The sequence below is a fragment of the Eubalaena glacialis genome, chromosome 6 (assembly GCF_028564815.1).
Source record: "Eubalaena glacialis isolate mEubGla1 chromosome 6, mEubGla1.1.hap2.+ XY, whole genome shotgun sequence".
Classification (NCBI taxonomy): Eukaryota; Metazoa; Chordata; class Mammalia; order Artiodactyla; family Balaenidae; genus Eubalaena; species Eubalaena glacialis.
In genome coordinates, this window is record NC_083721.1 from 143,002,555 (window position 1) to 143,020,573 (window position 18,019).

Below are 18,019 nucleotides of genomic sequence, written 5' to 3' on the forward strand. Positions count from 1 at the left end.
CAGGTATACAGCACAGTGATTCAGTTATATATATGTACATATATTCTTTTTCAGATTCTTTTCCCTTATTGGTTATTACAAAATATTGAGTATAGTTCCCTGTGCTATACAAGTAGGTCCTTATTGGTTATTCATTTTATATATAATAGTGTGTATATGTTAATCCCAAATTACCAATTTATCCCTCCCCCATGCTCTTTCCCCTTTGGTAACCATAAATTTGTTTTCTACATCTGTGAGTCCCTTTCTGTTTTGTAAATAAGTTCATTTGTGTCTTTTTTTAAGATTCCACATACGAGCGATATCATATGATATTTGTCTTTCTCTGACTTACTTCACCTTAGTATGATAATCTCTAGGTCCATCCATGTTGCTGCAAATGGCATTATTTTGTTCTTTTTTATGGCTGAGTAGTATTCCATTGTATATATGTACCACATCTTCTTTATCCATTCCTCTGTCGATGGACATTTAGGTTGTTTCCATGTCTTGGCTATCATGAATAGTGCTGCAATGAACACAGGGGTGCAAGTATCTTTTCGAATTATAGTTTTCTCTGGACATATGCCCAGGATCTAGGTCATTTCTATGGGACCTGGTCAGACAGGCAAGGGCAGCAAAGGAGTAGAAAAGGGGTGCAGGGAATAGAAGTGGTAGAGACCTAATCAAGGCAAAGCCTTACAGAAAAGCGCCAAGGAGAAGGCTGTACCACGTGGCCACTGGGGCCCAAGAGCAGCCTACAGACCTGCTTCTACGGTGCAGCGTTTCGAGCTAGACGTGATGAGCCGTGTAAATGAAAACAAAGGCCTATCCAGATGTTGGAGGTGTAACAGGCCCCTAATATGCCCAGCGTGGGCTGGTCAAACCACAGTACACTGACTGTCCCCCAGGTGGGCTACACCTCCCCCTCCACCTTGGACGAGAGGGAAGGATACAGACACCCAGTGGTCAAGGCCCCTGGGCCAAGAAGGGGCTGTCCGCAGACCCCAGACCACTGGGAACACACCTGTTAGCCAGCACGAAACTGTTCCCTAAACGCACCTCTCACTCCTCTTCCTTCAGCTGAGCCCAGCATCCTCCCTGCAAACACTCATTTCCAACTACACAGCCTCTCATCCCCAAACCCATCCTGCTCCTGGCCCCCTCCACAGTGGCTGGTAACCCCCAAGGCCTGGGCTCTCGGGGAAGAGAGCCTGGAGGAGGTGAAGCTTTTCTAGGACCTTGAAGAAGAGAGAGGACCCCAGTTAGCCTCGGGGCTGTAGTGGGGGAGGGCAGCGCTCCACATAGGACGCGGTTCACACAGGGGCAGAGGGGAGGGCCGTATGGTCCCACATCAGGACCAGCGGGGAGGTTCCCAGGGTGACTGCTCGGAGAAGAGGGAGCCAGTTTAGAAGGACTGGCTTTTCTGACGGACACCATTTAAGGTTTTAGGGTACCCTGGGGAGGCAGGGTATCCACCGGGGACAGCTGGGATTCAGTTACAGCGGAGATGTGGAGGACTCAGGTCAGGAGGGTGACTGTGGCTGCTGGTGGGAAGCTACTGCCCACGGTCTAGCCCATTGGTTTTCAGTGTGGTCCCCTGTAGGAGCAACAGCAAACAGCAGCATCACCTGGGAACCTGCTAGAAGTGCAAAATCTTGAGCCCCACCCTAGACATCCAGACGACAAATTCCACAGGTAGGGGCTCAGCAATCCGGTCTAAGGAGCCCACCAGGCGATTCTGGTGTTGCTACAGTTTGAGAACAACTGTCTGTACCTGGGCTTCCCAACTACACCATGTCACATGCTTGCTCAGTGCTCTGGAGAAAGAAACCAGGCTTCAGGGAACTGGAAGTGACCTGCAGGAGATTCAAACAGCTCCAAGGGCTGAAGGGAAACAAAGTCTCAGTACATGTGACCCACCTGAGGGTAACCAGCGGGGGTACCCAGGCTTGTACTGACCACCTGGCCCTTCACAAATGCCCACGGGTGCACCACAGCTGCGCACAGCATCACCTATAAGTTTCAAAAAACCCAGAGGTCTGGCTCGCTTTCCCAAGATGGACTTCACTGGTCTGGGGTGCAGCCTGGCCATGGGAATCTTTTAAGCAAAAAGTTTGAGAATCATTGTGTCCAACTGGTAGTATTTTTGTTTTAGGAGTATGGCCTGTCCTTCTAAACATATTGCAAGCTACTTCAAGGAAATAAAGTATGAGTGGTCATTATGTACGTGTATATTTATTGAATTTATTTTATACTTAAAAATCACACCAGTACCATTTCTCTCTGCCATCTCCACTCAGATCAAAGAAATCTGCAGTCCATCTGGTTCTGGAAGGTTCTCAGTGTGGTCCCCAGACCAGCAGTATCAGCATCACCTGGGAACTTGCTACAAACGCATTCCCAGGCCTTACCCCAGACCTAATGCATCAGAAATTCTGGAGCTTAGGATTCTGGGTTTCAAAGAGCTCTTCAGGTGATTCTGACCCACCATCAAGTTGGAGAACCACTACTTTAAGGAAAGGATTAGTTCTAAAGGCCTACAGTCTTTCTCTGGAGGTTAACATTATTTTGGATGGTATTTCAGAATTTGCTTATCACCTCCCTTGACGACCCATGAAATCAGACAGGCTAACAGTACCAGGATTTATAATGAGCCATTAGGCACCCAAGCTCTTAGCCCCAAAACACTTTAACCTGTTAGTTTTTAGACCTTAAATTGTGATCCATCTTTTTAGAGGAGTCTTTTTCCCAGTTGGGAAGAGAGATTAAAAGGACAACTTAAAGAGACAAAGATTATCAGCTGCTTCTGCAGTCGTGTTTAGGGATAAGGTTACCCAGACTGGAAGTGAAGTAAAAACTGGACCTTTAAATGATTCATTGCACAATACACATGTTTTGAATAATGAATGTCACCCTGTGTTATTCTCATAACCACCCAAAATTTATATACAGGGCTTAAGGCTAAAATGCTGGCAGCCAAAATCCAAGTATGAGCCTGGTCAGCATAATGGCAAAGAAAAAAATCCCAAAGGTCAGCTCTCAAAGACCTCTTAGACAGGAAAACCACATAGACGGGAATTTTAAAAATGTGGCAGTGTGAACTGATGCTAGATATTTTAATGTGTGTCATGGGAATGTTTTACAAGCAAGAATTTAAGAGGAGACACAGAAGACGAGCTTGAAGAAGACATGCGATGGACCATGAGGTACTTTTCAATTTTTTCATGTTGAAGCCCTTCTATTTAGTTGAAACCCACCACAGCATGCAGGCGATTCAGGAATCAAGACAGCCTAAAGTGAACGCTCTACTGTTCAGTAAGATGATGGAGTTTGCTACAAACATCCAGCTGCTTGGTGGCCTAGGGCAAGTCACTTGTATGACCTCTCCAAACTCAAGATCTCAATTATCCTTCTATACCACCCACCTCATAAGACTGTCATTAGTTTGTTTAAAATTGATTAACACAACACTAGGTGCTTAATAAATAGCAGCTGTAATTATCACATGTAAAAAAATGAAGCTCCCAACCCTCATATACTGCTGTTGGAAATGTAAAATGGTACAACCATTTTGGAAAACAGCTGGGCAGTTTCTTATAAAGGTAAACATACATTTACCCAACAACCCAGAAATTCCACTCCTACGTATTTACCCAATAGAAATGAAAACATATGTCCACACAAGACTTGTTTACAAATGTTCATAGAAGCTTTTCTGATAATAGCCCCAAACTGGAAACAGCCCAAGTGTTCAACAGGAAAATGATTTAAAAATTGTGGCACATCCAAACAGTGGAATATTACTCAGAAACACAAAGGAATGAGCTCTTGATATATACAATGGCGTGGATGAATCCCAAAAGCATTATGCTGAGTTAAAGAAGTCAGACACAAAAGTATATACCCTGTATGATTACATTGCTATGTTACTCGAGAAGAAGCAGGATGAACCTACAGTGACAGAAGGCAAATCAGCAGTCGTCTGGGGTGGGCATTGGGGGCAGGGAATCTTCCAGGGTGATGGAAAAGTTCCACATCTTGAGTGTGGTGGTAATTACACGGGTGTTTACATTTACCAAAACTCATCAAGCCATACACTTCATATGGGTGTATTTTATGGTACATAAGTTATACCCCAGTAAAGTTATTTTTTATACTGCTATGCCATTCGGGAGGCCTGAGCTCTCCTTCACATGCAGTAGAAAAATGCTGTATGAAGAGAGTACAAGCACTAGATACTGGTCCCACTTACTACCTACTACATATCAAGGCAATTTCCTCATCTGAAAAAAGAAAGAGAGAAAAATTGCCTTTGCTTTGGCTCTCAGGGCCACTTGGATGAGCGAGTGAGATCATTATTTGAAAATGCTTTTTGGACTTCCCTGGTGGCGCAGTGGTTAAGAATCCGCCTGCCAATGCAGGGGACACAGGTTTGAGCCCTGGTCTGGGAAGATCCCGCAAGCCGCAGAGCAACTAAGCCCGTGAGCCACAACTACTGAGTCTGTGTGCCATAACTACTGAAGCCTGCTTTCCTAGAGCCTGTGCTCCGCAACAAGAGAAGCCACCGCAATGAGAAGCCCGTGCACCTCAACGAAGAGTAGCCCCAGCTCGCCACAACTAGAGAAAGCCCGCACGCAGCAATGAAGACCCAACACGGCCAAAATAAATAATTAAATAAATTTATAAAAAAAAAAAAAGAAACTGCTTTAAAGCAGAACCAGAGCATCCAGCCGTGTGGCCCCCATGCCAGCCATCCAGGTGCCCAGTGAACTACCTCCTCCTCTACTCCCCACTCTGTCACCTGCCAGTCAGTCCCTGGGATCACCTCCTGATCTCTCTTGACCACCCCCTGCTCACTTCCCTCGTCCCTACTGCCACCCCTTCAGCTGAGGCCACCTTCACCCCTTGCCTGATGATTGCAATGGTTTCCAAATGCTCTCCTCTCCCCCAGTTTTATCCCTTCCATCCTTTTTCATTCTAAACCCAGAGCGGGCTTTCCAGAACATAAATTTGATCACGTCACCTACCCTCGCCCCACCTTAAAAGCCTTCAGGGCTCTTGAGAGAGCCTAGGCTCCTCAGTCCAAGACCTAAGACCTTTAGTCATCTGGCCCCTGAAAGGCCACACTCCAACCGACCTGAACTACCTACAGCTTCCCGTACATGCAATGTTGTCTCCACGTTCTGGCCCCTCCCATAGGTTGTCCCCTTTGCCTGAAAAGATCGCCTGCTCCCAGCCTCATTCTCCTGCCTGGCTAACTCCAAATCCACCTGCGGATCTCAAACCTTCCTTGACACACACATCTTCCAACAAGGGAACCTTCCACCACATCCCCTCTATCACCAGCACTCTAGCCTCAAGTACTACAGTCACTTTGTTCTTCATCTGTAAGATGCTGAAGCCACGTAGATCAGTGGGCTAGACCAGTGCTATGGACTGAATTGTCCCTTCAATATTCAACTGTTGAAGCCCCAGCCCCCAATGTGACTGTATTTGGAGTAAGGAAGCAACTAAGGTTAAATGAGGTCATAAGGGTGCAGCTCTACTCCAATAAAACTAATGTCCTTATAAGAAGAGACATGAGAAGGGACGCTCTCTGTCTCTCTCAGATGTGGAGACACAGCAAGAAGGCGGCCGTCTGCAAGCCAGTAAGAGAGCTCTCACCAGAACCCAACCTGCTGGCCCCCCTGATCTGGGACTTTCAGCCTCCAGATCCATGAGAAAATAAAAATCTGTGTTTTAAGCCACCCAGTCTGGAGCATTTTGTTACAGCAGCCCAGCTGACTAAGACAAGGGAGCACCTCCTGTCTGGTTCACTCTTAGGTGCTCAGGACACAACATCTGCCTCCGGTCAACATTCAATAAATGTCTGTGAAATCAATGAGCTGTCATCCTACAGTCCCTGGTGAACCCAAGGGCAAACTTTCATAATAACATGGTACATTCATGTGCATTAGGGATACAGAGTCAGACCTGCAACCAAGTTATCCCCCCTTGAAAACCAACTAGAACAGCACTGCCCAACAGACCCTTCTGCAAAGGCGGGCGTGCCCTCCATCTACGATGTCCAGTATGGTAGCCACCAGCCACACGTGGACGCTGAGCACTTGAAGTGTGGCCAGGGTGACAGAGGAACTGAATTTTTAATTTTATTCAGTGGTAATCAATTATTATATTTCAGTAACCACGTGGCTGGTGGCTTCTGTACTAGACAGTGCAGGACTAGACAGTTCAAGCAAGGATCACGCCCTGGGCACTAACTTCATCCTACAGGTCGCTGACTGCCAACTGTCCCCGCACCAAGCATGTTATAAACACAGTGGATTCTCACAGAGCTGACACAGGTAGCTTCTGAGTGGTGTCAGAGTGGCCTGGCACAGAGAAGCTGGCAAAACACACACATAAAAGGGATAATGAGGCACCGTTTTGCAGAAATTGTAATGCTTTATGGGCCTCCGTCTGCGATGAAACCCATCAAAGGGCAGGTTCATCCCTCGGCAACCAGAGTTAATTGAAAATTTAAGTTCCAATCGAATCACCCAGAATTGAGATTTTTGGCAGCTTACATGCTTCACTGTGAGTTTCCCGCTGCTTTTCGCCTCCGCCAGCCCTACAAGCAAGGCTGCATGTTCCCGTATCATCCACAAAAGCACCGAGCTCTAAGCAAGGGACAGATAGAACAATGTTGGCTCTGACCTTGATTGTTTTAAAGTGCACATGGTCCCCTTCCTGCCTAAGCCAGCAGGTGGAAGTGGACAACACCCTTTCCCCAACTTGAAATTCATTAAAGTGTCAGATGACCACCTTCTCTATGAAAAATAAGCATGTCAAGTGCTCCTCAAAAATCTCCTATGGCCAAAACCCTATAGAAGAGGAGTACTCCTATGCATCTCTACACTATAACACAAGTTTTCTAGCAAGAATGTTCTGACTGGTGTCAATGCCTATTTCTCTGGCACCTTGCAGTTTACAAGGCACAAGAGCTCGGATGCCCAAGAGATCCAGATGCAAATTCCACCCTAATCACTTCCTAGCACTGCATCTTTAGAAAAGTTACTTAACCTCTCTGAGGGTCCATTTCCTCTTCTGCAAAAAAGGAATGAGTGTCCCCATACACCTCACTGGGTTACTGTGGCGATAAGATGACATAAGAAACCACAAAAAGACAAATGGTCATAGCAACTTAATTTGTAATAGCCCAAAACTGGAAATGACCCAAATGTCCATCAGCAGGTGAATGGAAAAACACACTGTGGTAAATCCATACAATAGAATATTACTCAGCGACGAAATAGGAATGAGCCACTGACACACCAAACAACATAAATGAATCTCAAAATAAGTAAGCTGAGTGGAAGAAGCCAGACCAAATGACTACACACCATGGTTCCATTTATAGAAAATTCTAGAAAACAAAATCAGTGATAGAAAGCAGATCACTGGCTGTCTGGGGACAGAGGGTTGGAAAAAAGGAGAGACTCCAAAGGAGCATGAGGACACTTTGGGGGCAATGGAAACGTTCTACATCTTGATGAGGTGACAGCTTCATGGGTTTGAACATTTTAAAGATGTGCGGTGTGGTACGCTTAAATAATACTTTGGCAAAGTTGAAAAGTTTTAAAAAAATGAGATCAGGGATCTAATGCCCCATCACAGGACCTGGCACACAGTAGGCTCTTAACAAATGTTGGCTCCACTCTAGAGCAATAATGAATGATCCCATTAGAACTTCTGGAAAAGAAACTTGACAGGCTGCCAGGGAACCGCATCAGCAGGTGTAACAGTGACTTTGAAGGTGTACTAGAACCCAACTATTTAGGACACGCTGTTCTCGGCCAGAAAGCATAAACAAGAAAGATGAACAGAAAGATGGGAAAGGCTTGGTCTCTGCCCTCAAGGAAACACAAGTGAGTTTAATATATGATGGAATAAAAGTGTCAGAAAGATGATAGTGACAAACTACAGCCGTGCAGAAAAGAGTAATTCTGATGGGATGGATGTCCAGAAGGAACAATTTCAGGTAGGGGAGATCCTGGCAATAGGGAGGGTGGGGCAGGCCCTGTGCATAAGGTGGTCTGACTGCGCCAGAGCGGGGAGGCTGGAAGGGAGGGTCCTGCTGGGGGCAGCTGGCAAGGCCAAGGGCCCAGGCCCACGGTCCTCCAGAGATGAGGACCTCCTGAGCGCTAGCTGCAACCCTCCCATCACTTATCCAGGGAACCTGCCAAAGGGTTCAGCATGATCAGATTTGGGCTTTACACCAGCAGGTCCCATCCAGGGGGCAGTGTGGCAATTTATCAAGTGTCCGGACATCCATATCTTTCATCTCAGTCATTCCTGAGGAAATAATCAGAAATACACGCAAAGACTTAGGTACAACGTTGCTTATCACAGCATTATTTGTAATAGCCCAAAGCCCCAAATAACTTAAATGTCCAATAAAAGGGGACCCTAAATAAATTATGGCACCCTGAGTGATTCAAGCATATAGGGGCCATTAAATCATATTTTCAGAACATATGGAACCACGAGGTGTGTGCCTCATGGTACAATGTTAAGATGCAAAAAAGCAGGATACAAAAATATACATTGAGGATTCATTCAACAAACATTATTGATTATCTATTATGTGCCAGGCACTGTTCTTTTTTTTCTTTTTTTTAAAGCACCGACAATACAGCAAAGGATAAAATAGACACAATCCTGCTCTCATTAGAAGGAATTCCACCTTCTGAAGGAAGGCAAACAACAAACAAGGAAATGAATAACAACAAGCGAAATATAAAGCATGTTGACGGCAGGATATGCTATGAGGAAAATCAAGAGGGGAAAGGGATGGGGTGTCAGGGGAGGTGAAATTTTAAATAGGCAGTCAGAGAGGTTTCCCAGAGAAGGGGGTTAAGGGTTTGAACCCAGGGTATATCTGAGAAAACTTCCAGGCAGAGGGAACAGGCAGTGCAAAGGCCCTGAGCAGGCCTGGGGGATTTGAGAAACAGCAAGGCCGCAGTGGCAGAACACCCAGGACAGTGGGAGATTGAGGCAGAGGAAAGCTGGTGTCTCAGGGTCGGGGAGCCATGGCAGGGTTTTGAGCAGAGGAGTGACGTGATCTGAGGGTGGTGGGAACAAGGGGAGAGAAGCAGGGAGACCAGCTAGAATTTTTCCAGTGTTTTCCTAACTTTTTTTTTAAGTCTTTATTGAATTTGTTACAATATTGCTTTTTTTTTTTTTTTTTTTTTTAATGTTTTGGTTTTTTGGCTGCGAGGCACGTGGGATCTTAGCTCCCAGACCAGGGATGGAACCCGCACCCCCGGCATTGGACGGCGAAGTCCTAACCCCTGGACCACCAGGGAAGTCCCTCCTAACTTTTTATGATGAACATATATCCACTTTATAATCGGAAAACAAAAGGTAATTCAATCAAAACAAGCCATGTAGGTGCTGTGACTGGAGCACAAGGCAGCAGAGAAACAAACAAGGAGGTCAGGGAAATAGCTCAGGGAATGAGCCATGAATCAGTGGGGGGCAGGGGGCAGGACATATTCCTGGAAATTATTACTAAGAAAAGCAAAAGGCACAAATCACTCCTCTTAGTAATAAAAGAAATGTAACCACAAAAATATGAAAAAGAGAAAAAGAATTCCCCCACCATCTCAGCACCCTAACAATCAATATTGACCATCTTGTTATACTTCCTTTGGATCTTTTTTCCTACGCATGCTCTGGTTTTCTCCTTGACCATCCTACAAGGCCCAGCACACTGAAAGCGCTCAAATACTCATTGAGCAAATACTGGATGACGAAATACTCCAAATGCTTCTAGGTTCAGATTTGTCCATGTTACATCAGCTACCTCATTAGCATTTCTGGAAGTAGTTTTAAGAGGCTTGGGTGACAGAATGGAAATTGTGGGTGAGGGGGAGGCATGGTCACAATGACTAAGGTGTCAAGTCTGGCCGTTTAGGACAATGGTGACATCATATTCATCAATGGCGCCAGCAGGAAGCAGTCTGCTGAGGAAGAGGCCGGGTTCAGCTTGGGGGACGTGAGGGGTGCCCAGGCCCACCCCTGCAGAGACGCCCAGCTGCCCATCCCTCTCGGGGCTCAGGAAGCATCCGGAGCTTCAGCACGAAGGTGGTCGGGCAGAAGCAGTGGAGGAGGAGGGGGCTGGGGTAGTGATGCCAGCAACCCAACTGGAGCTGGACGTGCTAAGAGCTTCAGGACACCTGTCACCTCTCCTGATCCTCGGCGCTGCCCTGCGAGCTGGTCTGTGTGTGCCCACTTCACAGATGAGGACACTGCAGGCCCAGCTGCCCCACAGCAGAGCCAGGGCTCAAACCCACGACTCGGAGGGCTTTTCCCATGAATTCTCTTCTCTTACTAGAAGATTAACATATTCACAGAAGCCCAGGGAGAAAGTTAGTCTTAAGATGTCTGTATTAGGAAGCTCCTGGTTTGGGCTCACGGCTTCCAGGGGTCCCCCACAAGGAAGAACGTTCTCTTCCTCTTCCGAAAACATAGTTTACATGTTTCCGACTTACAGTTAGAGCCTGCTGAGTTTTTCAGTGTGTATGAGTCTTGGAAACCAGGACGGGCCGCATGCTTTTCCCACAGCACCACCCCAACTCTCTGTATACAGTTGGTGCTCAGCAAATGCTCGGGATGAAAACACTGACCCTCACTCGTCAGTCACCCGGGGGCCACTGGGACACCGGGGTGAGGCAGGGCCAAGCCCGCTTGACGAGCAGTCTCGAAAGACGCCAGCGGACAAGGGGCGGGGAGACCTGGGTGGGTGGGCAGACGACCACGCAGACAGATGGCGACTGTCCTCTTCCGCGCGTCTTGTCATGAAACAGTCTGCAAAGAAGCGGGCCCAGGGCCAAATGCAACCCACCCACCTGTACTCTTTGGCTCACACCCGGTTTTAATTTGTTACAATTTAAATTAGTTGCTAGCTTTCAAAACAATGAAAGATTTCACCTAAAAATCTGGATTTCTGAGCGGAGGCCCTTCTCAACAGGCCCACCCTTTGCAGTTCGCCTCCCAACGCCCCCCACCCCGGCCCCCGGCCCCCCCCCAGCGTGTCCTGGGCAGCCCCTCCAGCGCTGATTGGGCCGAAGCCCTGTCAAGCCCCCTACCCCTGGGTTGGGCTGAGCCCCGTCCTCACCGGCACTCAGGGTGGTGAACTCCAGGAAGCGGTACTCATAGGACACGTCTATCTTGGTTTCCACCTGGGGCCTCTTCAACGTCGAATAGATATTTCCAGGCCGTTTGTCATCGCGTTTCTCTAACTTGTTCAATCCGCAACCCATTTCAGCAGCTGCCAGCAAAAGGAGAAAAACGGGGGGATGATTTTCTTCTTCCTGAGATGTTTTTACACACCGTAGTATAAACGACCCCATCATTTCCCTGAAGAACACATAAAGGACCTCAGCCTGGCTGAAATCTAGAGCACAGTTCAACCCATGAACACTGGAGGCTCTACGCTCAGGCTGCCTTCTCTCGCTGATAAGATACCATTACCAGCCAGCCTGTGATTCTGAAATGACACCCAAAACATACTGTTTTACAGAACGAAAAGACAACCCTTAGAATGGGAGAAAATATTTGCAAACGAAGCAACTGACAAAGGATTAATCTCCAAAATATACAAGCAGCTCATGCAGCTCAATATCAAAAAAACAAACAACCTAATCCAAAAATGGGCAGAAGACCTAAATAGACATTTCTCCAAAGAAGATATACAGATTGCCAACACATGAAAGGATGCTCATTATCACTAATCATTATAGAAATGCAAATCAAAACTACAATGAGATATCATCTCATACCAGTCAGAAGGGCCATCATCAAAAATCTACAAAAAATAAACGCTGGAGAGGGTGTGGAGAAAAGGGAACCCTCTTGCACTGTTGGTGGGAATGTAAATTGATACAGCCACTATGGAGAACAGTATGGAGATTCCTTAAAAAACTAAAAATAGAACTACCATACGACCCAGCAATCCCACTACTGGGCATATACCCTGAGAAAACCATAATTCAAAAAGAGTCATGTACCACAATGTTCATTGCAGCTCTATTTACAATAGCCAGGACATGGAAGCAACCTAGGTGTCCATCATCGGATGAATGGATAAAGAAGATGTGGCACATATATACAACGGAATACTACTCAGCCATAAAAAGAAACGAAATTGAGTTATTTGTAGTGAGGTGGATGACCTAGAGACTGTCATACAGAGTGAAGTAAGTCAGAAAGAGAAAAATAAATACCGTATGCTAACACATATATATGGATCTAAAAAAAAAAGGTTCTGAAGAACCTAGGGGTAGGACAGGAATAAAGACGCAGACGTAGAGAATGTAGAGAATGGACTTGAGGACACGGGGAGGGGGAAGGGTAAGCTGGGACGAAGTGAGAGAGTGGCATGGACATATATACACTACCAAATGTGAAACAGATAGCTAGTGGGAAGCAGTCGCATAGCACAGGGAGATCAGCTCTGTGCTTTGTGACCACCTAGAGGGGTGGGATAGGGAGGGTGGGAGGGAGACGCAAGAAGGAGGAGATATGGGGATATATGTATATGTATAGCTGATTCTCTTTGTTATAAAGCAGAAACTAACACACCATTGTAAAGCGATTATACTCCAATAAAGATGTTAAAAAAAATACTGTTTTATATCATTTTTCTCCCCATCTGAGGAAAATAATACCTCAGAGTGCCTCAGTGCCACTATACTCTGCATACATGATTAAAAAATGGGATCTAAAAAGCAATACAAGTGCATCATGGTATCAGCCCATCTGAAAAAAAAACAAGAGAGGTGTCGCTCCGCTGTGGTTTCTAAGAGGGGATAATAAGTTGTTACGATTTCCAAAATCCTTTCTACCCTCAACAGTAATTATTTAGACAGGATTTTACATTCAAAACAACACCTCTCAAAGTAGATGGTGGTACTTTTACAGGCCTCGTCTAACAAGTCCCTGTTTATTCCTTTTTTAGACCAAACCACAGGAACAGAGCGGTTCTTCCAGACTCAGAGTCATTTGAGACCAAAATGAAAACTGGCTGAACACTAAGAGAGGGCCGCAGAAATTGGAAGCAGAATCCACGTGTATCGGAGCAAAGATCCGTGGCTGCGGTTTGGAAAGAAAATGGAGAAATGTTAATACGATGTGCATACGAGGGTGGGCTGAGCTTCCAAGGGATTAAAAACAATGAATGTTCTCTGTTTATTTAGGCAGAATGACATTCATGAAACGACTTTTTATCCACTCCCCAGACTTCAGCGGGAGATATTTTCCCTTTTGTGACTGAGCCTGGCTAAGTTCCCTCCTCTCTGGGGCACCAGTGCTGCCATCAGAACATATTTCACAAATACATTAACTGGTCAAGAATATCACAAACAGAAACGTGGTGGCCACTTCCTTTTTGAGATAAGAATTTCCGTTGGCTCAATCCATTCACAAGGTACCCAGCTTCCTCCGGCAACTTGGCCAGCTCCAAAAAAACAAGATGAACCGCACAAAAGCAACGAGGCCGGGGAGGGAGGGAACAGGCTGATGAAGTGACAACCAGGCTATATTTGCAGTAATTAAAAAAAGTCTGGAAGGATGGATGAGAACAGGAAGGCTTACTTATGCCTTAATAAGGGAACATTAGTGTCCAAAGGGCCAGAGCAGACATGATTTATGTGCAATCTGCATGAACTGATTACTTGTAAAATACTCTGCAGTTCTGCAGATGGAATAGCTGATATGCACAGAGGCTGCATATTTAACTGCTAAAAAGCAAGCCGCCTAGCATCCGCTGGGGCAAAGCAGACAGGGAGGCCCCTAAGTACTGGGGAACAGGTAACCTGGTGAGATAAGTACTATCACTGCCAGAACAGAACTGGAAATAACCCAAAGGCTTACCAGTCACTCACTCGTCTTCCTCCCTACAAAGGACTGAGCATTTGGGGACCTCCAAGAAAAAAACCCTTCCTCAAAAATCTTCCCATTCTTGCTATCCTATTAGGTAAATTCTAGCATTAGAGAGTCATTCCTTTGAGAACACCCTACCTTGGCATCGCCTTTGAAACTGCAAATATCTCCCTGGGACGGGCAACAAACCAAGCTCCTGGTAGCCACTAACACTTTAGTATGATTTAATTTCTTCTCTCAAGGACAGGTTCCCGCACAGCATAAAAAAAGGAGGAGAGGATTATCAGGATGAGTAAGAGAGTCTCAGACAAACTTGGGGTTGCAGGGAGGCATGCCAGGAAGTATTAGAAAAACTCCCAATTCATAACTTTGAATTTAAGGTTTTAATCAGACTATCCCAAACCTGAGGTCCAAGTTCACTCCAAAGGGCACTGTGCTTGTCTCACAGGACACAGTGAGACCCTGGAAAATCGTCTATGTGATCAGACACTGTACCAGCCAGGTGCAAAACTGTAATATCAGTGAATCCTTGAGGTCTCAAATTTTAGGGCATGCAACCCTGGTTAAGCAACTGCTTCTAAAGCACAGTTCTCTCTGGGAAGGGAATCATGGTGAAGCCGTTGCCAGCCACCAAAAGCTTAGTGTGAATTTGTTCCTCTTACTCGTTCGTGTTAGGGCCCTACCTTGCTTGCTACTGGCACATTTGCTTTCCTCCTAGTTCCTTCCTGCATTCTTCCACCAACCCCACCCCTGTCAAAATAGGAAAGACTTTTACATCACTCCAAAAATGTCTGTTACCGTCCCTACTGTGCTCAAACAAGTCACAAAATCTAGCTTACAAAAAGAAGGAAAACTAAGATATAAGAGTGCCTTACATGATTATCTACATTTTGTAAACTTCACTGTTTCCAATGCGAGGTTCCCAAACCCTGGTTGTATTAGAATCCCACAAGAAGCTGGGGCAGAGGCTGGATATGGGCCTTGGAGGGCAGTGAGAGGTGGAGGAGGAGGAAGGAGTGAAGGGCACAGCCTCACCGGATGCTGGCAGATGGGGCTGGCGTAGCTGCACATCCCCCTCACAGACATTCAGGGAGGGTCTCAGGGGTCAAGGTAGGGCAGAAGGTAAACGGTAAGTGTGATGGTTTTTTAATGTGGCCCCCAAATCCTTTGACACTCCTGCCATCGAGAGGTGGGGCCTATGTCACCTCCCCTGAATCTGGGCTCCGTGACTGCTTGCTATAGAAAGTGTCAGATGATGCAGTGCCAGCTTCTGGACCTGAGCCTTAAGAAACTGGGAGCATCCACTGCCTGACTCTTGGGACCCAGCCACCATGCCATGAGGAAGCTCAAGCAGCCCCGAAGAGAGGCCCATGTACGGAGGAATCCACAGCCAGCACCAACTTGCCAGCCATCGTGCCAGGGAGCTGCCTTGGAAGACAAGCCTCTGTTTTAGGCCTCTAAGTTTTGGCGTGATTCATCATACAATAGGTAACCTCTACACCAAGTTTGCTCTAGACAACCACAGCCAGCTGCCTCCTTGGCCAAGCCTGCAGTCAGGGGCCTGCTTCAGCCACTCACGCTGGGAGGACATCTGGGGAGTTTCCAGTTTGGGTCGATTCTAAAAAAAGTGGCTGTAAACATTCACGTAGAAGTTCTGATGTGGACATAAGTTTTCATTTCTCTAGGGCAATACCTAGGGGTGGGATTGCTGGGTTACACGGTAAATATAGGATCCTGTTAATGAATAACACACTCAGGGTGGCCGTGGAAGGTGAGACCCTCTGAGATTCCACGGATTTAGCCCCTCCACCCCCTGCTCACCCTGGGGCATCAGCTCACTGGGAGGGAATCATGACCAGCAGTGCTATTCATGCCTATTTCTCCTTTCGTTATTGTCTGCTTTTGTAAAGGACACTTGCTAAAAATCACCTGTGTGTGATGACCTTTTTCCAGTACTTTCCTATGGCCCATCCAACCCCCATAGCTCTGCCCTTCCAAATTCCTATAGTCACTTCACATTGACACCTATGGAAACAAGGTTACTTGTTTTATGTGTGAGTTGATGGTTGGATCAGCTTTGATTATTTGACAGTCACACAGGAGGGTTTTTTCTTCTTTTTACGTCTTTATCTTCCCAAAAGACATCCCTGCACCCACGTGCATGGGTCTCTCTAGCATCAAGGCACCAAGAAAAACCATCCAAGAGATCTTCACAGGTAGAAGAAAGGGAGGAGGTCTTTCCCCACTCCTATGGTGAGACAGTGGGAAAAGAGCCAAAATATCCTTACAGTTCTTCAGCAGAAACTGGCTAAACGTTATTAGGACTGGAGACAAACTATGGAAGAAAATAAGGTAATCACTGGGGGCTTCTGAGACCCACTACAAGGAGAGGCCATTTGCAAATGACCCGGAAGCAAATATCCCTCAACTGGTGACACTCTGGAAAAATCAACTCTTTCTGAATCAAGCCTAGAAGGAGGTGTGTCTTTGGTATATGTGGGCCCAGTTTCATGCAGGAACTGTCAGCTCCATGAGGGAGGGAATTTATGTTCCAAGTTCATGCATTCATTCATCCAATGCACATTTATTATGGCCTCTTTTGAGTCACGCCCTCAAGTAGGAAATACAAAAATGGAAAGACCAGGTCCTACCCTCAAGGAGATCACAGGTGAAGGAGAAGAAAGACAATGAAGAAATACACGTGGTACAGTGAGGCTGGTTGTTCTAGAAGTCTGGGCGGGGTGCAGGGCATCCGGAGAAAACCGCTGTGATATAAAACAGAGGGCACATCCCCATAGACTTGGTTCCAGAAAAAGCTGATCAGCCATGGGGCACGATGTTCTGTGTCATTTTAAATGTTGAAATGTTTGAATTTTTATTTTAAAGTAGTTCTAATTTGGTTTTGAAATACTTCCCCAGATGCATGTAAAACACTGGAAAACCACTTCAAAAAGGATCACCTCCTTAAACAATTATTTTTCAGCTGGGGTTTAAAAAAATCCCTCAGTTTAAAGGTTGAATTTTACTATCAACTAGCACGCACACATTTAAATAATGGGGGCAATAAATGTAGTTATATTTTCAAATACAAATTAGTTTCATTAAGAGTGAGCCCTCATTTACCACACTTGCTGCTAATCTGAGGCAGACTGTAAAGCTAATTTTAACAACTGCCAACAGCTCATGACAAGCAACCAGAGATGGGGCAATTATACGCAATGATGCTGGATCAGCTGGCAAACTCATTCTTTATTTCTCCACTCAAATCCTATATTTAAAGACTCGAGTGTGTTTATTACATCATTCAGGCAGCCAAAGTAGGAACTGATGATCCAAATTAAGAAGTTTTTACATGATAAGAACATCTCTCTCCACCCAGAAATGTAAATGAAAACTTGAAAATCCAATCAGCTGTACGGATGGTGTCAAATCTTGATATCCTACAAACTAAGACAGAAACCCAAGGATAACTAAAACTGAGCCATTGAAAGTATTCCTGATTCAATGCCAAGAAAAAGAACAATCTGTATGAAACGGGGTTATTTTATGGTGCTACTTTTTTTAAGTGTCTATGTGTGTATCTGTATATGAAAATCCACGTATTTTTTTTAACTGGCAGGTTAAATAAAGATATTCACAGAACTTTCCTCTGGGTCACGAGGTGATGGGAGACATTCTCTTCATGGTTTTCTATATTTTCAAGTTTTCTGTGTTGCATATGCATTGTTTCCTAGTTGAAGACAACAAGATGTATCACAGCCAGCCTGCAAGATATCCCTCAATAATTCTCCTGTTCACCAGTGGTCCCCTCCTCTACTGAACAGGGCTGACCTGTGTAGTCAGTAGGATATGTCCCTGGGGGAAGCCCGCTGCCATACTGCAAGAACACTCTATTAACCCCGTGGAGAAGCCCCCAGGGCAGGGAACTGAGGCCTCCAACCAACAGCCACGACGAACTCAACACTCAAGTGGGAGCATCCCTCAGCTCCAGAACAGCCTTCAGCCTAGCCAGCATCTTGACCACAATCTCGTGAGACACCCTGAGTCAGAACCACCCAGCTCAGCTGCTTCTGGATTTCTAACTTACAGAAGCCCTGCGAGATAATAAATG

The 18,019-nt window shown here is 45.9% G+C and overlaps 1 protein-coding gene across 2 annotated transcripts in view; it reads right to left on the bottom strand.

Moving 5' to 3' along the window:
• The window catches only part of RFTN1 (raftlin, lipid raft linker 1), a 198,767-nt gene that overhangs the window by 171,145 nt on the left and 9,603 nt on the right, over positions 1 to 18,019 (bottom strand). For both annotated transcript variants that reach the window (XM_061193694.1, XM_061193695.1), the window contains one exon: positions 11,144 to 11,296. In XM_061193694.1, the coding sequence (XP_061049677.1) occupies positions 11,144 to 11,288 (145 nt within the window). In that variant the 5' untranslated portion in view covers positions 11,289 to 11,296. The remainder of the gene's footprint in view (positions 1 to 11,143; positions 11,297 to 18,019) is intronic.